This window comes from Cricetulus griseus, chromosome 6, assembly GCF_003668045.3.
Source record: "Cricetulus griseus strain 17A/GY chromosome 6, alternate assembly CriGri-PICRH-1.0, whole genome shotgun sequence".
Classification (NCBI taxonomy): Eukaryota; Metazoa; Chordata; class Mammalia; order Rodentia; family Cricetidae; genus Cricetulus; species Cricetulus griseus.
The window spans coordinates 8,596,264-8,614,993 of NC_048599.1; the positions used below are offsets into that span (position 1 = coordinate 8,596,264).

The 18,730-nt window shown below is 45.6% G+C and overlaps 1 protein-coding gene across 2 annotated transcripts in view; it reads right to left on the reverse strand.

Annotated features, from left to right (window-relative positions):
- Nucleotides 1-6,461, reverse strand: part of Dok5 (docking protein 5) — a 149,758-nt gene extending 143,297 nt beyond the window's left edge. The window contains exon 1 of one of the 2 annotated variants that reach the window (XM_027423285.2): nt 6,133-6,459. In XM_027423285.2, the coding sequence (XP_027279086.1) occupies nt 6,133-6,198 (66 nt within the window). In that variant the 5' untranslated portion in view covers nt 6,199-6,459. Of the gene's footprint in view, nt 1-6,132 lie in introns of both variants that reach the window. The other variant, XM_027423286.2, reaches the window with a different exon arrangement.
- Nucleotides 6,462-18,730: the final 12,269 nt, after the last annotated feature.

Consider the following 18,730-nt stretch of genomic DNA (forward strand, 5'->3'; position numbering starts at 1 on the left):
CTGGTGAGTCCTCAGTGGGCATTTGACAGAGCATATGCATCTCATATGGGAAACAAATCCTTAAAGCACCTTAAAGCACCAAAGGTAAATTACTCCTCACCAAAAATGGCGAGTCTGCCTAAAAAATAAATACTGCTAGTCACCTAATGGATACAATTTTAAAAACATGCTGGCAGATGTCTGGATATCATTGTATCAGTAACTTGTTTTATGTCTCCACACAAAGCCATTAAAGTGGCCATTCATTGCTAAATCAATTTGGGTGATGATAATTAAAAGCTGAATACATGCACAATTAATCATATCTTCCATGAGGACTGAGAATGTCAGCTGGGAAGCTATCCTTGATGTGGAAATCATGTCAGTGAGGCTAAGTTACATGGAGCTAGATGGAGCCGGAACACACAGCGGATTTTCACCGCAGTGCACGCAGAGGATCCCCCTGAACATTCCTATTACGACTGGCAGACTTCACCCAGAGACCCCCACTGACATCCAGATATTACTGACTGTTGTATTTGCATGGGAGGGTGCCTGCATACATACCAGAAAGTCATAAAGTGACCCCGGTTTGTTTACATGATTTTTGTGTGGTGGTCCGTATTTTTCAAGTGTTATAGTTTAAATGTGAGACACCCTCCACAGGCACATCTGTAAGAGCATGTACCCCAGCTTGGAGCACTGTTTGGGGAGGTTGTGGAACACTCGGGGCTACGCTGTCAACTGTCGTTAGGCCATCCGGAGTGGCCTCTGAAGGCTATCGCCCAGATCCACTCTCTGACTGAATGCCTTCCTTCCTGAAGCTGCCTCTTTTGACTTCCTGCTACTACAGGCTGTTATACCCCAGCAGCCATGCCTCCCTTTCCACAGTAGACTGTTGCCTCTGAGCCAGGAGCCAAAATAAATTCTTTATCCCCTGAGCTGCTTCTGTCCCTGATTTGGTCACAGTGGCAAGAAAGCACCAAGTATATCTGGGCACTGTAACAAATGAATCAAAATCTAAAAATCTTAAATGAAATATGAAATCCTCTCTGGGACAGCACGCCAAGGGAGACAGGGAAATGAAGGAGTGAGTAAATACTTCTCCCTATAATCTGTCCATTCACTGTCTGCCTTCAAGACACCCAAATTAGGTGGAAAAGCTCCTGGCCCAGCAGGTTCATTCAAAGTGGCATTTCAGGAAGACGTGTGTTTCCTTTGAAGGCATTATGGACATTTGTGCAAATAATGTGGAAAATCGTAGAAAGGCAAACATTCCTTCTGTCCCTAGCTTGAGCGGCCAGGGGTATTTGTGTTTGTATATAAACTATCTCTTGGACATTAAGTGTGTTCTTCTACCTAAACAACAATTGCTTTGAAGGTAAGAGTTAGTGCGGTAAAGGCTAGGAAAAGAATAATGAGCCAAGTGCGGCCATCTCTCCCAGCAGTAATTGCAGGGCTGAGAAGAGAGCAGTAGCAAATATTAACTGGGTTTTCTCTGCACTAAGCATTGTGCTGAGCACCTTACGATGCTCATGCATTAGGTGAACATCGAGAGTCTCTCTGTTCTTACAAAATAATCAGGCTGGTAAATATTTTAAAACTCACACCAAGTCCTCCTAGTCATCATGTCAGGATTTTTAACACACCCTTATATCAGAGGCAAAAGTGGTAGGAGCCTTCTTCCATCCACTCACTCTGAAAGTCTTCATTGAGTGTCTACTCTGGGCCCAGCTGTTGTTAGAGGAGAGAGAAATCCCATGGGCATTCCCATGTTCCCACGGGGTGGGGGAGGGGATACAAGTAGTAAGTGTACAGACTGAAATGTGCAGGGTAGCAAGACTTGGAAGAAAGACGTCTATGGATACAGAAGCAGGGAAGATTAAAAAAAAACAAAAAACAAAAAACAAAACAAACAAACAAAAAAAAACCGAGAATGTTTGGAAAGACCTCACTGAGAAGGTGGGAGCTGAGCACAGGAGAAGAGGGAACCAGAGATCACCTGGGAAACAGCCTGAGGGGAGGGGCGGAGCAGGGACAAACACAGGCTGGTCAGTGGAGGGCTCAGCTGCAGGGGCCATGGTGTTGAGGAAGAATGGAAGGAGGATGTAGGCTGGGGAACACACTAGGCTGTTACTCCAGTACCACAAAGAAGAAAGAATGGGGCTTCAACCAGAGTGAGACCTGCAGATGACTAGAAGATAGGAGAGAGATTCTAGGTCGACCTCAAAGACTGAGCTCACAGATCTCTTGATGGGTTGGCTGTAGTGGTGCGAGACAAGGGAGAGGGAGATATGATGTCCAAGTCCCATGGTTTCTGGCTTACATTTGATTTTATCAGAGCAACTAAAATGTTGCCTGATGGTTAAGATGAAGATAATATTAGTTGAAGTGAAGCAAGTATGTGTAAATCAATCAAGCATTAAGCTTAGTCCTCCTAGGCTTTCAGTTGGAGACATAGATAGACAGAGAACTGGCCAGAGCGGAGGTCAAGTGGTCCCTACCGATAAGTTGTCAGATACAAGAAAAGAAACGCTATTTAAACACTAAGTCATTGAGGAACTGCATGGAGATAAAGAAAATAGGTCTAAATTTAGGCCCTGAGAGTTGCATTGTGGATCAGCCAGGATAATTATGGATAGAAAATTCTCTTCATTGCAAAGAAACAAACCAAATGAAGATCTGAATGTAATCCATCCAAATAACACACTTAGCGGGTTAATGATGCAGACAACCGCCTATTCCACTCATCTAAGAAATCTCCAATGTCTTTTGAGAATTAGGTAATTATAGATAGCTGTTCCCCTCCTCCCCATCAGCTCCCCAAATAGAAACATCCACATTCCTGAACAAATATTGTACCCAGGGCACAGCCTGAGACACGAAGGAAGACACACAGACCTCTCTCAATTAAATGAGCTGAATTTCATTTGGCTTTCTGGTATTCAAAGCAAAGAGTAGGTTAACACCTACTTTGACTGCTTAGGACAAAGTTTAGGACTTTAGCTGAAGGTGTCCCATTGGTGACCCCCTCATAGAGGTGTTCCTACCTTGCTTCTTGTCCATTGACAAACTGCATGGTTACAGCTTCCTGTCTTACTTACATTCTGAGATATAGTACATATTATTTATATGTATATCTTCTGTAAGGACATGATCCAAAGGAAAGAAAGATCTATAGCTAAATAAATTCTGCCATAAAAAATCACTGAATGAAGATAAAGATATTTATACACATCAAAGCACAACATGGTACCAGAAATATGGACACTTCCATGTTTTGATGTATTCATTAAAGTAAATTTAAATTTAAATACTAGTAATGATAAGTCATGCCTTTGGATACATTCGGGTAGAAAGGCAAGGAAATCAACAATCCTTACGTGCATTAGCCAGCCTTAACTCATCTTTGATTACATTAAAGATAATACTGCAATAAGAATCAATACTAGGTACTTTCTCTGCATGTGCACAGATACAATCTTATTTGGTGTTCCCAAGAACATCTTTCAATGGCACACACTGTATATATTGGAAAATTGAAGCCAAGGAAGGTCAGAGGTCATAGACCTAGTAAGCCAAACAAGAAGGATTGATTCCTAACTTATTGTCCTATATTTTCCCAAACCTGGGGACATTCCTTGACATAACAGCTGCTTACCATGAAATGCAGTTTACTTGTTTAATTATAAACACTGCCAGACATGGCTCTCCTCCACAGACGCTTGTCTGGATTCCATTAATAAAGCCATTGTCATATTAGTTACCGGTCTAAAGGTCATCCTTCACTGTATGGTCTCTGGGTGTGTCAACATGTCCTCTCTGCCTGCTGACTGGCTCTTTGGGACTCACCCACTGCCCAGCATACATACATCAAGTACTGATCCAGGCTCTGTATAGCCTGGCTTAACACTGCCGGCACGCCTGACTTCGGACACCAGGCCCTATTGTCACTTCCCACAAGAAGTCCCCACCTTTGCAAGGGTCATTCTACCAAAACTTTAGTTGGCATTCAGTTCTGACAACAATGTAATTGGCCTTCTTTATAAATTATAGCACAAGATGGTCTTAGAAGGCTGGTCTACTGATAGAACCAAGATTGACAGATAAGGCCTGCTTCATACAGTCTTCATCTGACTTCTCCATCCCTGAGAGAGAAGCATACTGCAGTGAATATTTTTGTATATATCTGAGTAAACACAGACAAAATGGACTACATCCTGAGAAACCGGACTACCGAAAATACTATGAAACAAATGCAAACTAGACTCCATTCCCACTCTTTTTGCCTCTAATATCCATCCAAAAGTTGTTGGCATGCACACAAGACTATATTGTGTCAATTACAGTAATATAGAAAAAAGACATGAAAGTGATGTTAACCAGTTTTTCCTCTAAATCACCCTGGTCAGGATTTGGCTTCAACTCTGATCCTCATGAATAATTCATAGCCCCTGTATGAATAATGCATGTCCTCTCCCTGTTGGCATGCTCTCTAGCATGGAATGAATGTCTAGCCCCAATCCCTTCGATTGACATGCAAGCTTAGGATGGCACTTTCTGATGCTCTCAAAAAAAAAAAAAAAAAAAAAAAAAAAAAAAAAAAAAAAAAAAAAAGTAATGCTTGGTCACCCACCAGATAATACAGTGTGATAATAAATCTTGGGATTTCTTCCTTTTCACATGGAAGTCACTCAGTTGAGGACCCCAGGGAGAATCAATGAGACTGTAGCAAATCCAGTAAGGTCTGTTAGTTCTGTTACCATTCTCCTTAACGCTGTGTTCATAACAGTCACAGACTCGAACTTCACTGTTCACACAGAGTAACCAGCAAGGGGTGGAGGTCAAGGGGACAATCCAGGACATTTCTGCCCAGCAAATGATCCCCTAGCAAGATTTGCTACTGAGAAATTTCTTTTATTCTCTGTCAAATTAAAGGTACATTTTTTAAAGTCCAGAGACCAAATAAAAGAATGGTAGGGGGTGTCAGATATTTGTGGAGAGAGGTACTCAGTGGTCACTCACCCTGGCTGAGCTGAGCCATTGACACTCTCAGTAACACCAGCTTTCAGTGCTAAGTAAACTTATTTCCTATCCCTGCCTCACCCCCAGCCTCTGGCAAACAAAAACAGCCACAGTATTTGACACATGGCAAGAATTAATGAGTTGACCTGCAACACACACACACACACACACACACACACACAAACACACACACGGTTATATATTCCAGGATCCTTCCCTCCCTAAAGAGGGTTCCGTCACTTAAAACTCAAAGAAAGGCAGTATGGTTTTCTCCTAAAGTGCCCCCAACAAGAGAAAAGAGTCTTAAAGAGGAAGCCACTGGGATTCACTTTTTTCTTCCTTCCTTTCTTTCTTTCTTTCTTTCTTTCTTTCTCTTTCCTCCCTCCCTCCCTCCTTCCTTCCTTCCTTCCTTCCCTCCCTCCTCCCTCCCTCCTTCCTCCCTCCCTCCCTCCCTCCTTCCTTCCTTCCTTCCTTCCTTTCCTCCCTCCCTCCTTCCTTCCTTACTTCCTGCTCCTATTTCAGGAACTCTACCCCTGTACCATGTTCCCCACCAAAAGATCGTCCAGTGGGACTAGGCAGGTGGAGCCTGGAAAACAGAAACCCACTGCCCAGGCTCAAGAGTAGGGAAATTCAGATCTGGGTGTCTACCAAGGAGATGGCCCTGTCCAAGGCCAGCTATCTCCACCTCTGCTAACACCTGAGCCGCAGAGCGGAGTTCCTAGGACCAGATAGTCACTGACCTTGATTCCCCTCACGGTGTCTGCCCTCTGCCCTGGCCTCCTTCCACCCCCCTGGAAAAGTTAAGTTGGCGGGAGTGGGACGCAGCAGGGAACATCCGGCAGGCTCAGCACCATGCTGGGCTGTGCAGATACAGCACCCATGGCTACCGGGAAATATTTATTTCAAGTCAACTGGCTCCGGTGGCCACCTTTAGAAAGTCAAGCCATCCGAGAGATAAAGATAGCTCCATGACATACACAGACGCTGGCGCTAGCGCCGCAGTCGCAGTAGCCTGAGATGTTGGCTGCGAGAGCCACCGCGCAAGGCAAGTCCCCAGCGCCGGGATGCTGGCCGCAGATACAGCCCCTGAAGTCGCGAACAAGGAGCACGGAAAGGATGAATACGTACCCCTAGGCGTCTGCTCCGGATCCTCACGTACCCCTGCTTCACTATGTCATTAAAATTGGAAGCCATCCCAGACAGACAGCAACCCGGCTGCCCCCAGAGCCTGCACAGCACCCTGAGTGGCTTCGAGGACAGATGTGGGGAGGGTCAGGGCAGAGTGGGGAGTGAAAGTTGACAAGACGACGCAGTGAGCCCGGACGTCAGAAGGTGTACATCGTTTTCCCTGTCTCCCCAAAGCCTGAAAGTGGGCGGCCGCCGGCGCCCAGCAGCCACTTTGGGGGAGAGTGGCGGGGAGGCGAGACTGGAGCGTCAGCTGACTGGGCGGCAGCCTGCCAAGAGGAGGAGCTGCTCCAAGGAGGAGAAGGAGGAGGAGGACCAGAAAGAAGGGGGAAGAGAGAGGAAGGAGGAGGCAGAGATGGCTCAGAAGGAGGAGCGCTCAGGTCCCCTCTCCCGGCCTCCGCCCACCTGGCCCCCAGCTGCCCCATCCCACCCCTCTCCCCAGGAACGCGAACAGCAGGGGCGAAGCTCCCAGTCCCTGCCTGTCTTTTAGAGCAGATATCGGACTCTTTTACCAGCTGTGTGTGCCCCAACCTGTCCCTTCAGCCCCATCTTTTCCCCAGAAGAACTAATTAAGGGCGTGTCTGTGTCTAGGGAGAATGAGCTGTGTGTTTTACCTGTGGCCCAGAGAGAGCCACCCCCAAAGCTTCTGTGCAGCTTTCGGTGAGAACTGCCTGCTGTCAAGCTCTAGCCTTGCATCAATTGTCCCTGCCTCTTGCTTGAGTCTGTCTCCCCATAAGGACTGTAAGTTTCCTAGAAGATTCTTGCCCGCCTCACTGCTCTGTTCTCAAACCCCCGCCCCGTGTAGATGATCAATTAATCTTAAGACTGTGTTAAGGTGGCTAGCTTGTACCAGGCGCTGCTCTGTCCTTCATATAACTGACTCGGTTCAGCTCCCCTGAACCCATTAAGGTGTGGCCTTTTGTGTAATTACCAAGCTCCCACGTAAACCTCCATAACCCGACCATATAGCTGGCCCTGGTTAACATTGTGGAGGCCTGTAAATATTCCTGGAACCCTAAGATGGAGGGGGATGGGAAGGATTTGAGTCCCCCTGCTCCTGATTCCATGACCTTCCTCACTTGCAAAGTTAGGCTGATCACTGCTGATACTCTAACATTATCCTGCTGGGCTTTGCTAAGGGAAGAGTGATTGTGGTTTCAGCACCTAAGTTTGGCCCAACCAAAAGCTAAGAAGGACCAGACCCTGGGGACCTGCCAACCATCCCTCAGCAGGCCACCACAAGGCCCAGGACTTCAGGGACAAAGGGATGGGTGTTACAAAGGGCTGATGTGGGGGCCAATGTCATAAACATAAAGACTTCTTGATCTCTGAGGAAGGCCTTTCTCTTCCTTTACTCAAAAGCTAGACCACTTTTTGTTTTGTTTTGTTTTTTTGGTCATCATAGGTGACCCCAGTTCAAGCTAATGAGCTCGGTGACCTTCAGTGAGAGTCACAGAGAAAGAGTCATCTATTTCACAGGTCATTAGGCCTGTGATGACATTCAAATCCTCTCATCTCTAAGATGACATAGGACTGACTTCCTTTCTCTGTGGGAAATCTCATTTTAGTCATCCTGGTTTGATGGGTATTAGTCAGTCAAAGGAGAGAAATCACCCAAGAATGTGTCATAGAATTGAGACTAAATTGTTACAGCCAGAAAGCAGGTATCCTGATGGGGGAACTCTTTCTATATTGTAAACCATCTGCTCTGTCTCCATGTTTCCATTCTAGGAAGAAAATGACTTTATTAAGTGTCAGTCCTTCACCCAAAGAGGAGAAACTGGTGGAGTCAGTCATATGAAGGGCTGCTTAGAAGACCCGAGCCACTAACCAGTACTGCCCATGGGAACTGTGAAACAGAGGCACTTGTGAATGACATCTGTCCAACGCTTCACTTGTAGACCAATTACCGAGTCACAGGAACAGACAATGAGCCAATGAATTAGAGGCTTGAAGTGAGTGGCTCACAAAAACAGAAACCACAGATGAGAAAAACAGGTATAGAAGACAGAAAGATCGAATCAGACTAGAAACTGCCAGACTAGATTGCAAGAAACAAATAATTTTTTAATTGCAATATTGAATGAAGTATATGGTTGTGTTCAGTTGGTTGGTTTAAAAAAATCAAACTGATATCACAACACTCACACACACACACACACACACACACACACACACACACACACACACACAATAACTGGGGTATGCCAGTCACAGGGCAGCCCTTAACTCTTCTATAAATTAGGCAATGCCCAGTGGTGACAGGGAGAAAGAGACCCATAGAGACACAGAATCTTGAAGTGCTTATGGTTCTTCTCAGTACTCATTTCACACAGCCAGACACTGCTAGATACAGCATCACAGGGGGATGCCTTTCTCTCTAGATTAGTCTACCACACACCAAAAATATTGTTTTAATTCCTGCTATTCAGCACTTAAGACTCGGTTTTACAATATATAAATGTGTTCCCTTCCTTGGATTCCCTTGTGCTTTCAAATTGTGTGTGCCTGTCCCTTGTTCCTGGGAGGGGGGATAATACTCTTTTGTACACTGCCTTCGTAAACGTGTGTGCACGAACGTGTGTGTGTGTGTGTGTGTGTGTGTGTGTGTGTGTGTGTGTGTGTGTTTATGTGAACGTACATGGGGACCAGAGACCTCACAAGCTGTACATGTTGTTTGTCTTTGAGACCATCTTTATGGGCCGGTGAGCCCCAGGGCGCTGCCCATCCCCTTTGCAAGTATTACAAGCTTGTGCTACCACGCCTTTTCTCACGTGGGTCCCAGGGATTGAACTCGGGTCCTCGTGCTTGTACTAAACCTACGGAGCCACCTCCTTAGCTCTGCCTCCTCTTCCTTAGATGACTGGTGTTTCCTCCAGATGTGGCACGCGGTTTCAGATGACTGGTCAGAGTTAACTGGCTCACAGTTAGGAAGCAGCCCCTTAACTACAGCTCTTTAAACTTGTCAAGCTCTTCTCTGGTTTTCAATTCTGAAATAAATTACTTATTTTATTTATTGTTTGTCTGTCTGTCTGTCTTATGGCAGGCTCTCATGTACCTCAGGAATGAACTTCTGACCCTCCCTCCTCTAGCTTCTGAGTGCTGGGATTATAGGTGTGCGTCACCACTCCTGGTTTATGGAAGAGTGGGCATGGAGTCCAGGGCTTCGTGCATGCTAGGCAGTGAGCATTGCACCCACTAAGTTACATCCTCACCTTCCATCTCAGCCTTTCGAAGCTCACGGTCTTAGCAAAAACCTCTCTGATTGGATTATGTTCCCTCTGATGCATCCCACAGAAGAATTCCTATGTTAGCTTGAAAGTCAGCTTCAGCAAGAAGCCTTCCATGCCCCACAAAGTCCCTAAAGGCTCCTAACTGGACCCTACATAACCTCTAACTGATTTCCTATGTATCACCATCCCTAGCCAATGAATTGATTGACAGCTTTGGTTTATCAGTATGTGCTCATACATGCAGGTAGAAGACACTCATGAATGAGCCATCCTACAGCATGCAGTACACACACACAAACACACACACACACACACACACACACACACACACACAAAACACACACAAACACACACACACACAAACACAAACAAACACACACACAAAACACAAACACACACACAAACACACACAAACACACACACACACAAACACACACACAAAACACACACAAACACACATACACACCTCACACATACACACACACACCCAAACACACACACACAAACACACACACACACACACACACACACACACACACACACTTGTGTTTTGTTTCATTTTTAAAGATTTTTAAAAAGATTTTATCTGTGTGGATGAGTGTTTTACCTGCATGTATGTATGTGCACTATGTGGGTGCCTGGTGCCCACAGAGTTCAGAAGAGAGTGTCAGGGGGGCCCCCGGGAACTGGAATTATGGATGGTTGTGAGCCACCATGATCACATACTTGTTGGACACAGGAAGGCAGGAATAGTGCAGAGAGTACCTGGAAAGCAGAGCTGTTCCCTGTCTTCTTCCCCTGATTGGATGTCACTTCAGAGTCATTGGTCTTCATTTAGTGAATGGTGGTGGAGCTGAGACCTGTGCAGAGCAAACTCCTCCCTGGTGACAGCCAAGTGGCTTTCATTAGAGCTGTCTCACCTGCCAGAGAAAAGGCTGTGTAGGCTTCTGTGACACTCCACTGGGAGCAGCAGGGGGTGGGTGGAAGCTCAATTTATTTTTGGTAAAGGTACTGGACAAGTGCCACACAGCCTCAGCCCCAGAGCTCAGTGGCATTTGATGAAAGTGTAGAACTTAAGGGAGCCTGTCATTTTTTCAGGTAAAGTCCAGAAGTCTCTGGATTTCTGCAAATAGGCACAACAGTAAGAACAGAGGCTGGGAGATGCATCCAACTCCTTCTTCTGACCTCTGCAGGTTCCTGCCTGCATTTGGTACACATAAACTCATGCAGGCTCACACACATACACAAAAATTAAAATAAACAAATACATAATCAAAAAATAAGATGGAGTGCAGCTGAGGAGAATACCTAGTATTGGCGCATGCTAATAAAGGCAGGACAAGAGTTACTTACATGTTTTTGCTACATTGTATCTGCTTTGAAGCAGTTAACCAGCTAATCTGGTGTTAGTGTCTAGCCCTGTAATGTTGCCGTTACACTTTCTATTTTAGCAGATGGTAGTTTTATATCTTACCAACAAGATGTGCATGTGGGGGTCAGAAAAGAGAACTGCTGTCTGGATTCTCTTTGGAACACCTGCTCCTTCCTTTTTAGTAAATACTTTGTTATTACCGGCAGTACCAGGCCAAGGCTAGCAGGAGTGACCTGTGTGATTTAAGGAAGTATGCGTTTTCAGGGTTTTGCCCATGGCAGCTCCTTACTCACACAGCTCTGGCCCTGAAAGTCTCCTTAAATACTGGACTCTTGAGCCTCACTTGCACCCCCTACTGTCAGGTCTTGGTAATGGGCTCTATAATTCTAACCAATTGTGCTCCAATGAATGAGAGGAGACACAAGGTGGCTGGCAGCAGGAGAATCCACGAAGTGGTTCTTGGTCTAGATCTATCTCCACCCTCGAGTTCTCCTTTTTCTCTCTACTACAATCTCACTTTTGGGAAATGCATGAGATCTACATGGAATTTTCTTGAGCCACCTGGGGTTACTGGATCAAATTAGGAATTTTGAAACTTGTAGTCCAATGGTTCTCAACCCTTTCACAGGGGTCTCCTAAGATCATCCTGCACATCAGATATTTATATTATGATTCATAACAGTAGCAAAATTACAGTTATAAAGTAACAATGAAAATAGTTTTATGGCTTGCAGTCACCACAACATGAAGAACTGTAGTAAAGGGTCGCAGCATTAGGAAGGTTGAGAAGGTTCTAGTGACAGAGCCATGGTGTCTCCTTTAGTGGAAAGTGACGGCATCTCTCAGTGTTGGGGGGTGGGTTACAAAGGACAGAGCGACATGGTGTTTTCGACACAACCGACAGACCTACTCCTTCCCAGTGCGTCTTGTACTGGCACTGATGGAGACGTGGTGACGAGCCATTGAGATGGTTCCAAAAGGCTCTTGCTTGTGCTGAAGCTGAAGTCTTCAGACAGCTGGCCAGTTATTGGGAGGTAACTAGATCATGAGAGTTCTGGTTAATCGATGGTGGTTTTGTAATACATTATTGCTGGCATTATTGCAAAGTGCTAGAGACTTTTATGTAAGATAAGCTGTTGCATCTTGGGGTCCATGGCAGCAGCTCAGTTTCTCTCCAGAAGCATAGAACGTCCCTCTGCTCCTGGCTGAGGGGTTTCTGGCAGCTCATCAGCCTTTCATCTGCTTCTCCTTAGCTTTTCTCCACTGCTGCCTGCCCCACCCCTCCCTCCTGCCTGCCCCACCCTTCCTGCCTGCCCCACCCCCGAATGTCCGCTGGGGTCTCATGATGGCAGGTAGCTTTTGGATGCTTTCCTTCTACATTCCGCACACCTGGCCAGCAGGATAGGAGCCTCTGTCCCAGAGAGGACGGGATGGGAAATGCATTTGGGAAAAAGAGGAGAAACAGGATCTCCATCCCTGGGAGCAGAAGGGGATGGAGTTTCACTGAAAAAGACGATATCTGATTTATTTAAATATTAGCCTGTCTAATCAATAGAAAAGTTAGTTAAAATGAGTCTTAAAATGCCCTTCTTTTTAAAATCAGTTAGTATACATACATAACTATATATGTACTTATGTATGTATGCATGCATACAGACAAACATACCATGACATGCATGTGGAGACCTGAGCACAACATGCATACATACACCGTGACATATATGTGGGGACCAGAGCACAGCACACATACATACCGTGACATACATGTGGGGGCCAGAGCACAGCATACATACCATGACATACATGTGAGGACCAGAGTACAGCATGCATACCGTGACATACATGTGGAGACCAGAGCACCTTTTTGCATACATACACCGTGACATACATGTGGGGACCACAGCACAGCATACATACCGTGATACACATGTGGTATAACTTTTTGTTCTCTCCCTTCAGCTTTCACGTGGGTCCCAGGGACTGAACTCAGGTCTCCAGGACGGGTCAACAAGCCCTTTACCCTCTGAACCACCTTGCTGGCCCCTCCAAAGCACTTCTAGAGGTGTTTACCCAAAAGCCTTTGGAAAAGAGGACTACATGCCGAGGAGGATTTGCATCCAGATCCATTGCTACCACGCATCGCACATGTCACCAGCTGCTGAAAAGACAGTCTGTGACACCCAAAGGCCTTGCCCTCAGCAGTGCCTGCTCTGGACGCACATCCCATGGTACAAAAATCTAGTCATGTGGGTTGCCCTGGCACTTGCGTCATTTGCTTCTTCAGCCCCTGTAACTGTCATGTGGTAAGTGGGCTGGAGATGATAGAATATGCTTGACCTCTTCTTTCTGAAAAATCTTTCGCAGATGGCCCAGTTATTTGCTGTAAAATATTCTCTAGAAATTTCCCACCTCCAGACCTTGAAGACTTCTCCCAAAACAAAGCCAAGAGAAAGTCATTGTGGCCATCCACTGGAAACCTTTGTCAGGGGAGTTAAATGGACACAGAAGTGGTGCTCACCTGTTTGCTCAGGAGGCAAGTGTGATTTGAACCAGGAATGACAAGTGGGGAGAGTGGATGGAGAAATCAGACTCTCCGTCCTGGTGGAGGTGGCTGTTATAGAACAGATTAATAAATGTACGATTATCCACAGCGCAAAGTCCCATGAGGCTGTGTGGGGCAGACCCGATAGCTTTGGGAGGTGGAAATGGCGAAGTTAGGGGGCTGAGATGGAAAGAGGAAATGCCATTGTCCAAGAAACATTAGACAGGACGGGGTGGGCATGGGCGCAGTGAAGCCAGAAGGAAGGCCAGGGTGGGTCATCAAGATCAGAAGGAGAGGCTCCATGGTGAAGCCAGAGCTGGTAAGGCGCTTTTGTATACGTATACCAACCAACATGCCATGGACTATCTGTCTTGCCTTTTACACAGAGCAACAGACAGGGAGTGGCTATGCTAAAATATTAGCAGTGGTTATTAGCTGTTGCCAAGAACACTGGAGCTTTTCCTTTTCTCCCATGTTTTCTTTACCAATGTGTTCCAAAGGCCATTTACAAAAACAAAATGACTTCCTTTCTGCATGGGTGCTTATCAAGTCTTAAGTTTCATTTCTGGCAGCACAAAAGCAAGCACACCTCTAGTTGATGGGCACATAAAGAGAAACAGGCTTGTGACCACAGTGCTCCCAGATAGCTCCTGAGCTGTGTTTTGTTTTGGTGAGGAGAGCCCTGCTTTCTGTAGATCATGGCAAAGCTGCTTTGAGAAAATCTAGGCCAGTGCAGAGGAAAGAGCAGGAGAAGCAACTAGGTAACCAAGGCTTGCTGCAGTGTGACCGTCCATCCCTCACACCGCAGCATGCAGCCAGAGGTTGCTGCATGATTAGAAGTCAGTCTTGCCGAGACATTGCCTGGCTGGCTGTTCCCCTCACTTGCTGAGTGACTGTGGACAGGCCATTTGCTTCTCTGACACAGAGACAGACCAACATGTTTGAAGCAGTATGCTGGGAGAGCAGAGTCTTCCACTCAAGGCACTCTGCCAGTATTGCCGGGTCCTCACACTAGCTGGGCGCCTTGAGGTGAGATCCACATTTCACACACAAAGGCTAAAAGACGTGTCCAACGACACCTAGCCTGCTTCTGAGTGGGGCTAGCAATTAAGAATAAGCATTTCAAAGTCACTTCAAAAACACCATGAAATTCTGTCTGCAACGGTTTTCTTTTCAAAATTTCATTCCCGTGTTAATCAATTTTAGTGATGGGAAAATAAACAGCCACATTTACAATATAATGAGATGGACCCACTGGCAATTTCAGGCCCTGTTTTGTAAATCTGAGGCTATAACTAGCTACATACACATCAGTCCCTTTTTAATCACCCAATCATCTCTTCACAAACAGGTGAGAAGTGCAGGCTTTCTGGGATGCCCCCTCTGGTTGGGTATCTATTGCAAAGGAAGATGGGATTCAGTATAGAGAGTGGATCAGAGCAGGCACAACAAGCCAGGAGGCCCCTACGCTTCCTACCAGCCTCTAGCAGAATGATTTAACCTTGCTTTCGAATGCCTGGGGAATCAACTCAGGGGCTCACACACCCTGCACAAGCACCCATTTTGTGTTTTTTGACTTTGAGATTCTAAGTCATCTACACTGTGTTTACACTCATTTCAGAGCTCACGCTGGCCTTGAACTTGTGGTCCTCCTGCTGCCAGGCTCGGCACCAGAATGTTCTGGTCTTGACATGTCTAAAAATAGTCTCTGTCTTCTGAATATTATCCCTGTTACATCTCAGCCACCGGAGTCCCAGGCCAAAGGCATTGATTGCTGTGCCGTAGGATTCCAAGACACTAAGAATTTTAATATACAACCCTGTTTCACACATAGGAGAAGAAAACACAGCAGATTTAACACTTGTTTGTAGCAAGTAGTGTAGGGAGAAATCCTGATTAGAGGTACCACTGACCACGCCCGCTTGGGTGTGGTCAGAGTTATGTAACAAGGGTTTAAGAAGCAGGGAGGTACGAAGGTGGCTCTTTTGCCTGGCTGAGCTGACTGGGAAGGATTTCAGGGTCCTTCCTGCTCAGGTGCAAACCTGGTCACTAGCTGCCTTGTGCGAGTACTTTTCCCCAATAAACCACCATCCATCAACCTATTTCTGACTCCACTTTGTAAACCTCAATAAGGCAGCAATTAGATTTTTTACAGTAGCTTTACTTTATTTTTAAAAAGTAGCTTTATGATTGACATAACCAGTCTGCACACACATAAAGTAACATTTTGTTAATTTTGACCTGATTGTAGGTAAATCATTGCATGAGGACATAATGAGCACAGCCATCCCCCTCTGTTTGAATGCTGGCCTCTGTCTGTCTCCCTTGGAACTGCAGTCTCCAGCAGCCACTCTGCCTTATGGCTCTGTAAGTTCCCTGGGCATTTTCTAGATGTTTACACAGATAGGATCATATGGAGACATCCCATCTTGTCTAGATCTTTTGACATATATGAGCATTCTGATGGTGATCCATATCATTGAGTATAGTAATAGTTTCTTTTTAATTGCATAGCAGTACTCCAGTGACTGGACATACCATCATGTGTTCATTATTCTTCCTACTAACAGAAGTTATTTCCATTTTGAGTTATTATAAATTGCTTTTTCCCTGTTTTATTGATTCCTGTTCTTCCTCTCTTCAGCTTACCCTTTTGTGTTTCTCTGTCCGTCTATCCCCTCCTCTCTCTCCCTCTCCTTCTCTGTCTTGCTGTCTCTCTGTCCCTTTCTCCTCTCTCTCCTCTCCTCCTTCCTTCCTTCTCTCAGCACTGAAGCTAAGCTGCCTGTGGATACGCCTTTCTCTCTACTTTTAAAGATTTTTCTAAATTAACTTCATGTATATGCATATTTTTACCTGCATGCACTGTGTGCATGCAGTTCCGAGAGAGGCCAGGTGAGGGCATCAGATCCCCTGGAACTGGAGTTACAGATGGTTGTGAGCCTCCATGTGGATGCTGGGAGTTAGACCTATGTCCTCTGGAAGAGCAGCCAGTGCTGCTGAACCATCTCTCCAGCCCAGATTCTTCTTTTTTAGATATTAGCTTTCAGTGTTATAGCTTTCCCTGTAATTACTGCTGGAGTGCAGCACTATCCAATCTGTTTGAAATGTTGTATTCTCTTATGTTAAATTGAACATGCTTTCTGTTTCCATTTATTCTTTGAAGCATAAACTAGGCACAGACATTCCTTGGTTTGTGGATTTTCCAGGTATCTTTTTGTTATTGCCTTCACCTTTAACACCATCACAGTTGAGAATATTTTTGTATCTTTGAGTACATTTTCTTTACTGAGATCTATTTTCTGGCCCAAAATGCAGTCTGTCTTGATAGAAATGTGTGTGGCTTTGAGAGGAATGTCCCTTCTTCTGTTATTGGAGACAGACTTCTAACATATGAGGCCAGGTTGAAGTTTCCCTGTCTGGTTGCTTTATTGACTATTGGGGGAAGAGTATTGAAGTCCCTGGCTCTAACTGTGTAATTGTCTGGGATTTTTTTTTCCCTTGATATTTTTGTTCTATGTATTTTTAATGCTATTACTGGCTACATAAACATACTTAGTTGGTCATAATGTAACGTGATTCCTCATGCGTTTGACTGTAGAGCTATTGTCCTGTTTTCCTGTTTGTTTCGTTCATTTTTCTTGCTTCCTCTTTTCTCTCATTTTTATTACTTAAATATATTTATGATCCTTTTATTTTCTCTGATGGCTCATCAGCTATAAATATTCATCTTGTTATTTTAGAGGTTGCCTCTCTCCTTTTAGTTGAGAACAAATATATCCCCATAAGGCTTCTGATGTCTGCCTGTTACATATGTCGAAGCCTCTGGCTGCAGGGAGTGGGGGATGGAGAATTAACTGTTTGACTGTATTTTGCCCCCATAATCAAAAAGCAAAACTATATTAGGTGACAGTTTGGGTGAGACTGGGGGCGTAGCTCACTTGGTGGAGTGGTTACCCAGCATGCACCAAGCTCTAGGTCTGGTCCTCAGCTCCACACAAACCAGGTGTTGCAGTGTACACCTATGATCCAAGCACTCAGGAAGGAAAGCTGAGAGGGTCAGGAGTTCAAGGCCATCATCGGTATGTAGTGTGTGTAAGGCCAGGTCGAAATAGAGGAACCTTGTTTGAGAGACAGAGGGGGGGGATGGAGGGAATGAAAGGAGAGAGGGAGCTAGAGAACAAGGTAGGCTACAGCTCCTTCTAAATACACCCCCTCTGCTGCCATCCAGCTACTCACACAACCCAGAAAACACATGAAGCATCCAGATGTTTGCCTTCCTCTAGTTCACTACCATCTGATCTGTCATCGAGTGTTTATCTGTAGTCCTCAGACATTCCTTAGACACCTGTCCCCAATTTTCATGCTTCCTGTCCCACCGTGAGCACCATGCCTGCCTCTCTCAGCTGAACAAATGATGGGAGGATCACTAATCTGACCGATGAGAACTCCACTCTCCACAGACATGCCAATGGATTGTCTTTCAAGCCGGTCTAATGCCTCCCTGGTTCTGTTTAAAACATGCTGTTTAAGCTGTTTTGACACGGTGTTAACTAGATAGCTAATGAAGACCCCTCATTGACATGTATCCACAGCCGGGAGCACAAGGTTTCTCCAGGATGTCTCCTTGTAATAGACCTATTGCAGTCCTGAGGTCACCTGCGATGATATATTATTTTTGATTTATTAAAGGTTGCCTGAGGATTCGGAAAGCAAAGTCAGTCTCAAGCTACAGAGATCAGGCAGTGGTGGCACACACCCTTTAATCCCAGGACTCAGGAGACAGAGGCAAATGGATCTCTCTGAGTTCAAGGCCACCCAGGGCTACACGAGACTGAATCAGTCTAAGGGAGTAACCGAGTTCATGCCTTTAGTCCCAACACTAGAGAGGTATAAAAGATAGGAGCACGGTCTTCAGTAGTCAGTATCAGGATCATTTTCCAGCCACATTGAGGATAGGAAGGCACTGGAGTCTCTATCCACATTGCAGACAGCACAGCAGTCTGGGTGAATCTGAGGAGCAGTGAAGTCAGGAGCAGTTTGGGGATCGCCCTTTTTGTCTGAGCTGAGGCAGAGTGAGAGCTAGTGCCTGACGGCTTTGCTTTTCTGATCTTCAGTGGCTTTAATAAATCATAAAAATGCAAATCACCACAGTCACCTGACCCTTCTCCATAGCAGGTCACACTACTGTCTGCAGGGTCAGCTTTGTGACACCTTCCAGCTGCCACACTGTAGTATCCGCAGTGTATCCACCACAGTGGACACCCTCCTTAGGCTGCGGCAGCCAGGTGGGGAAGCATTGCTTCAACCAGTCATTTTCTACTGGGACCTCAGCCTGATTCTGCTGGGACATCCTTCAGTCAGGTTCTCCTGGGATCTCCTTCAGCCAGCTTCTCT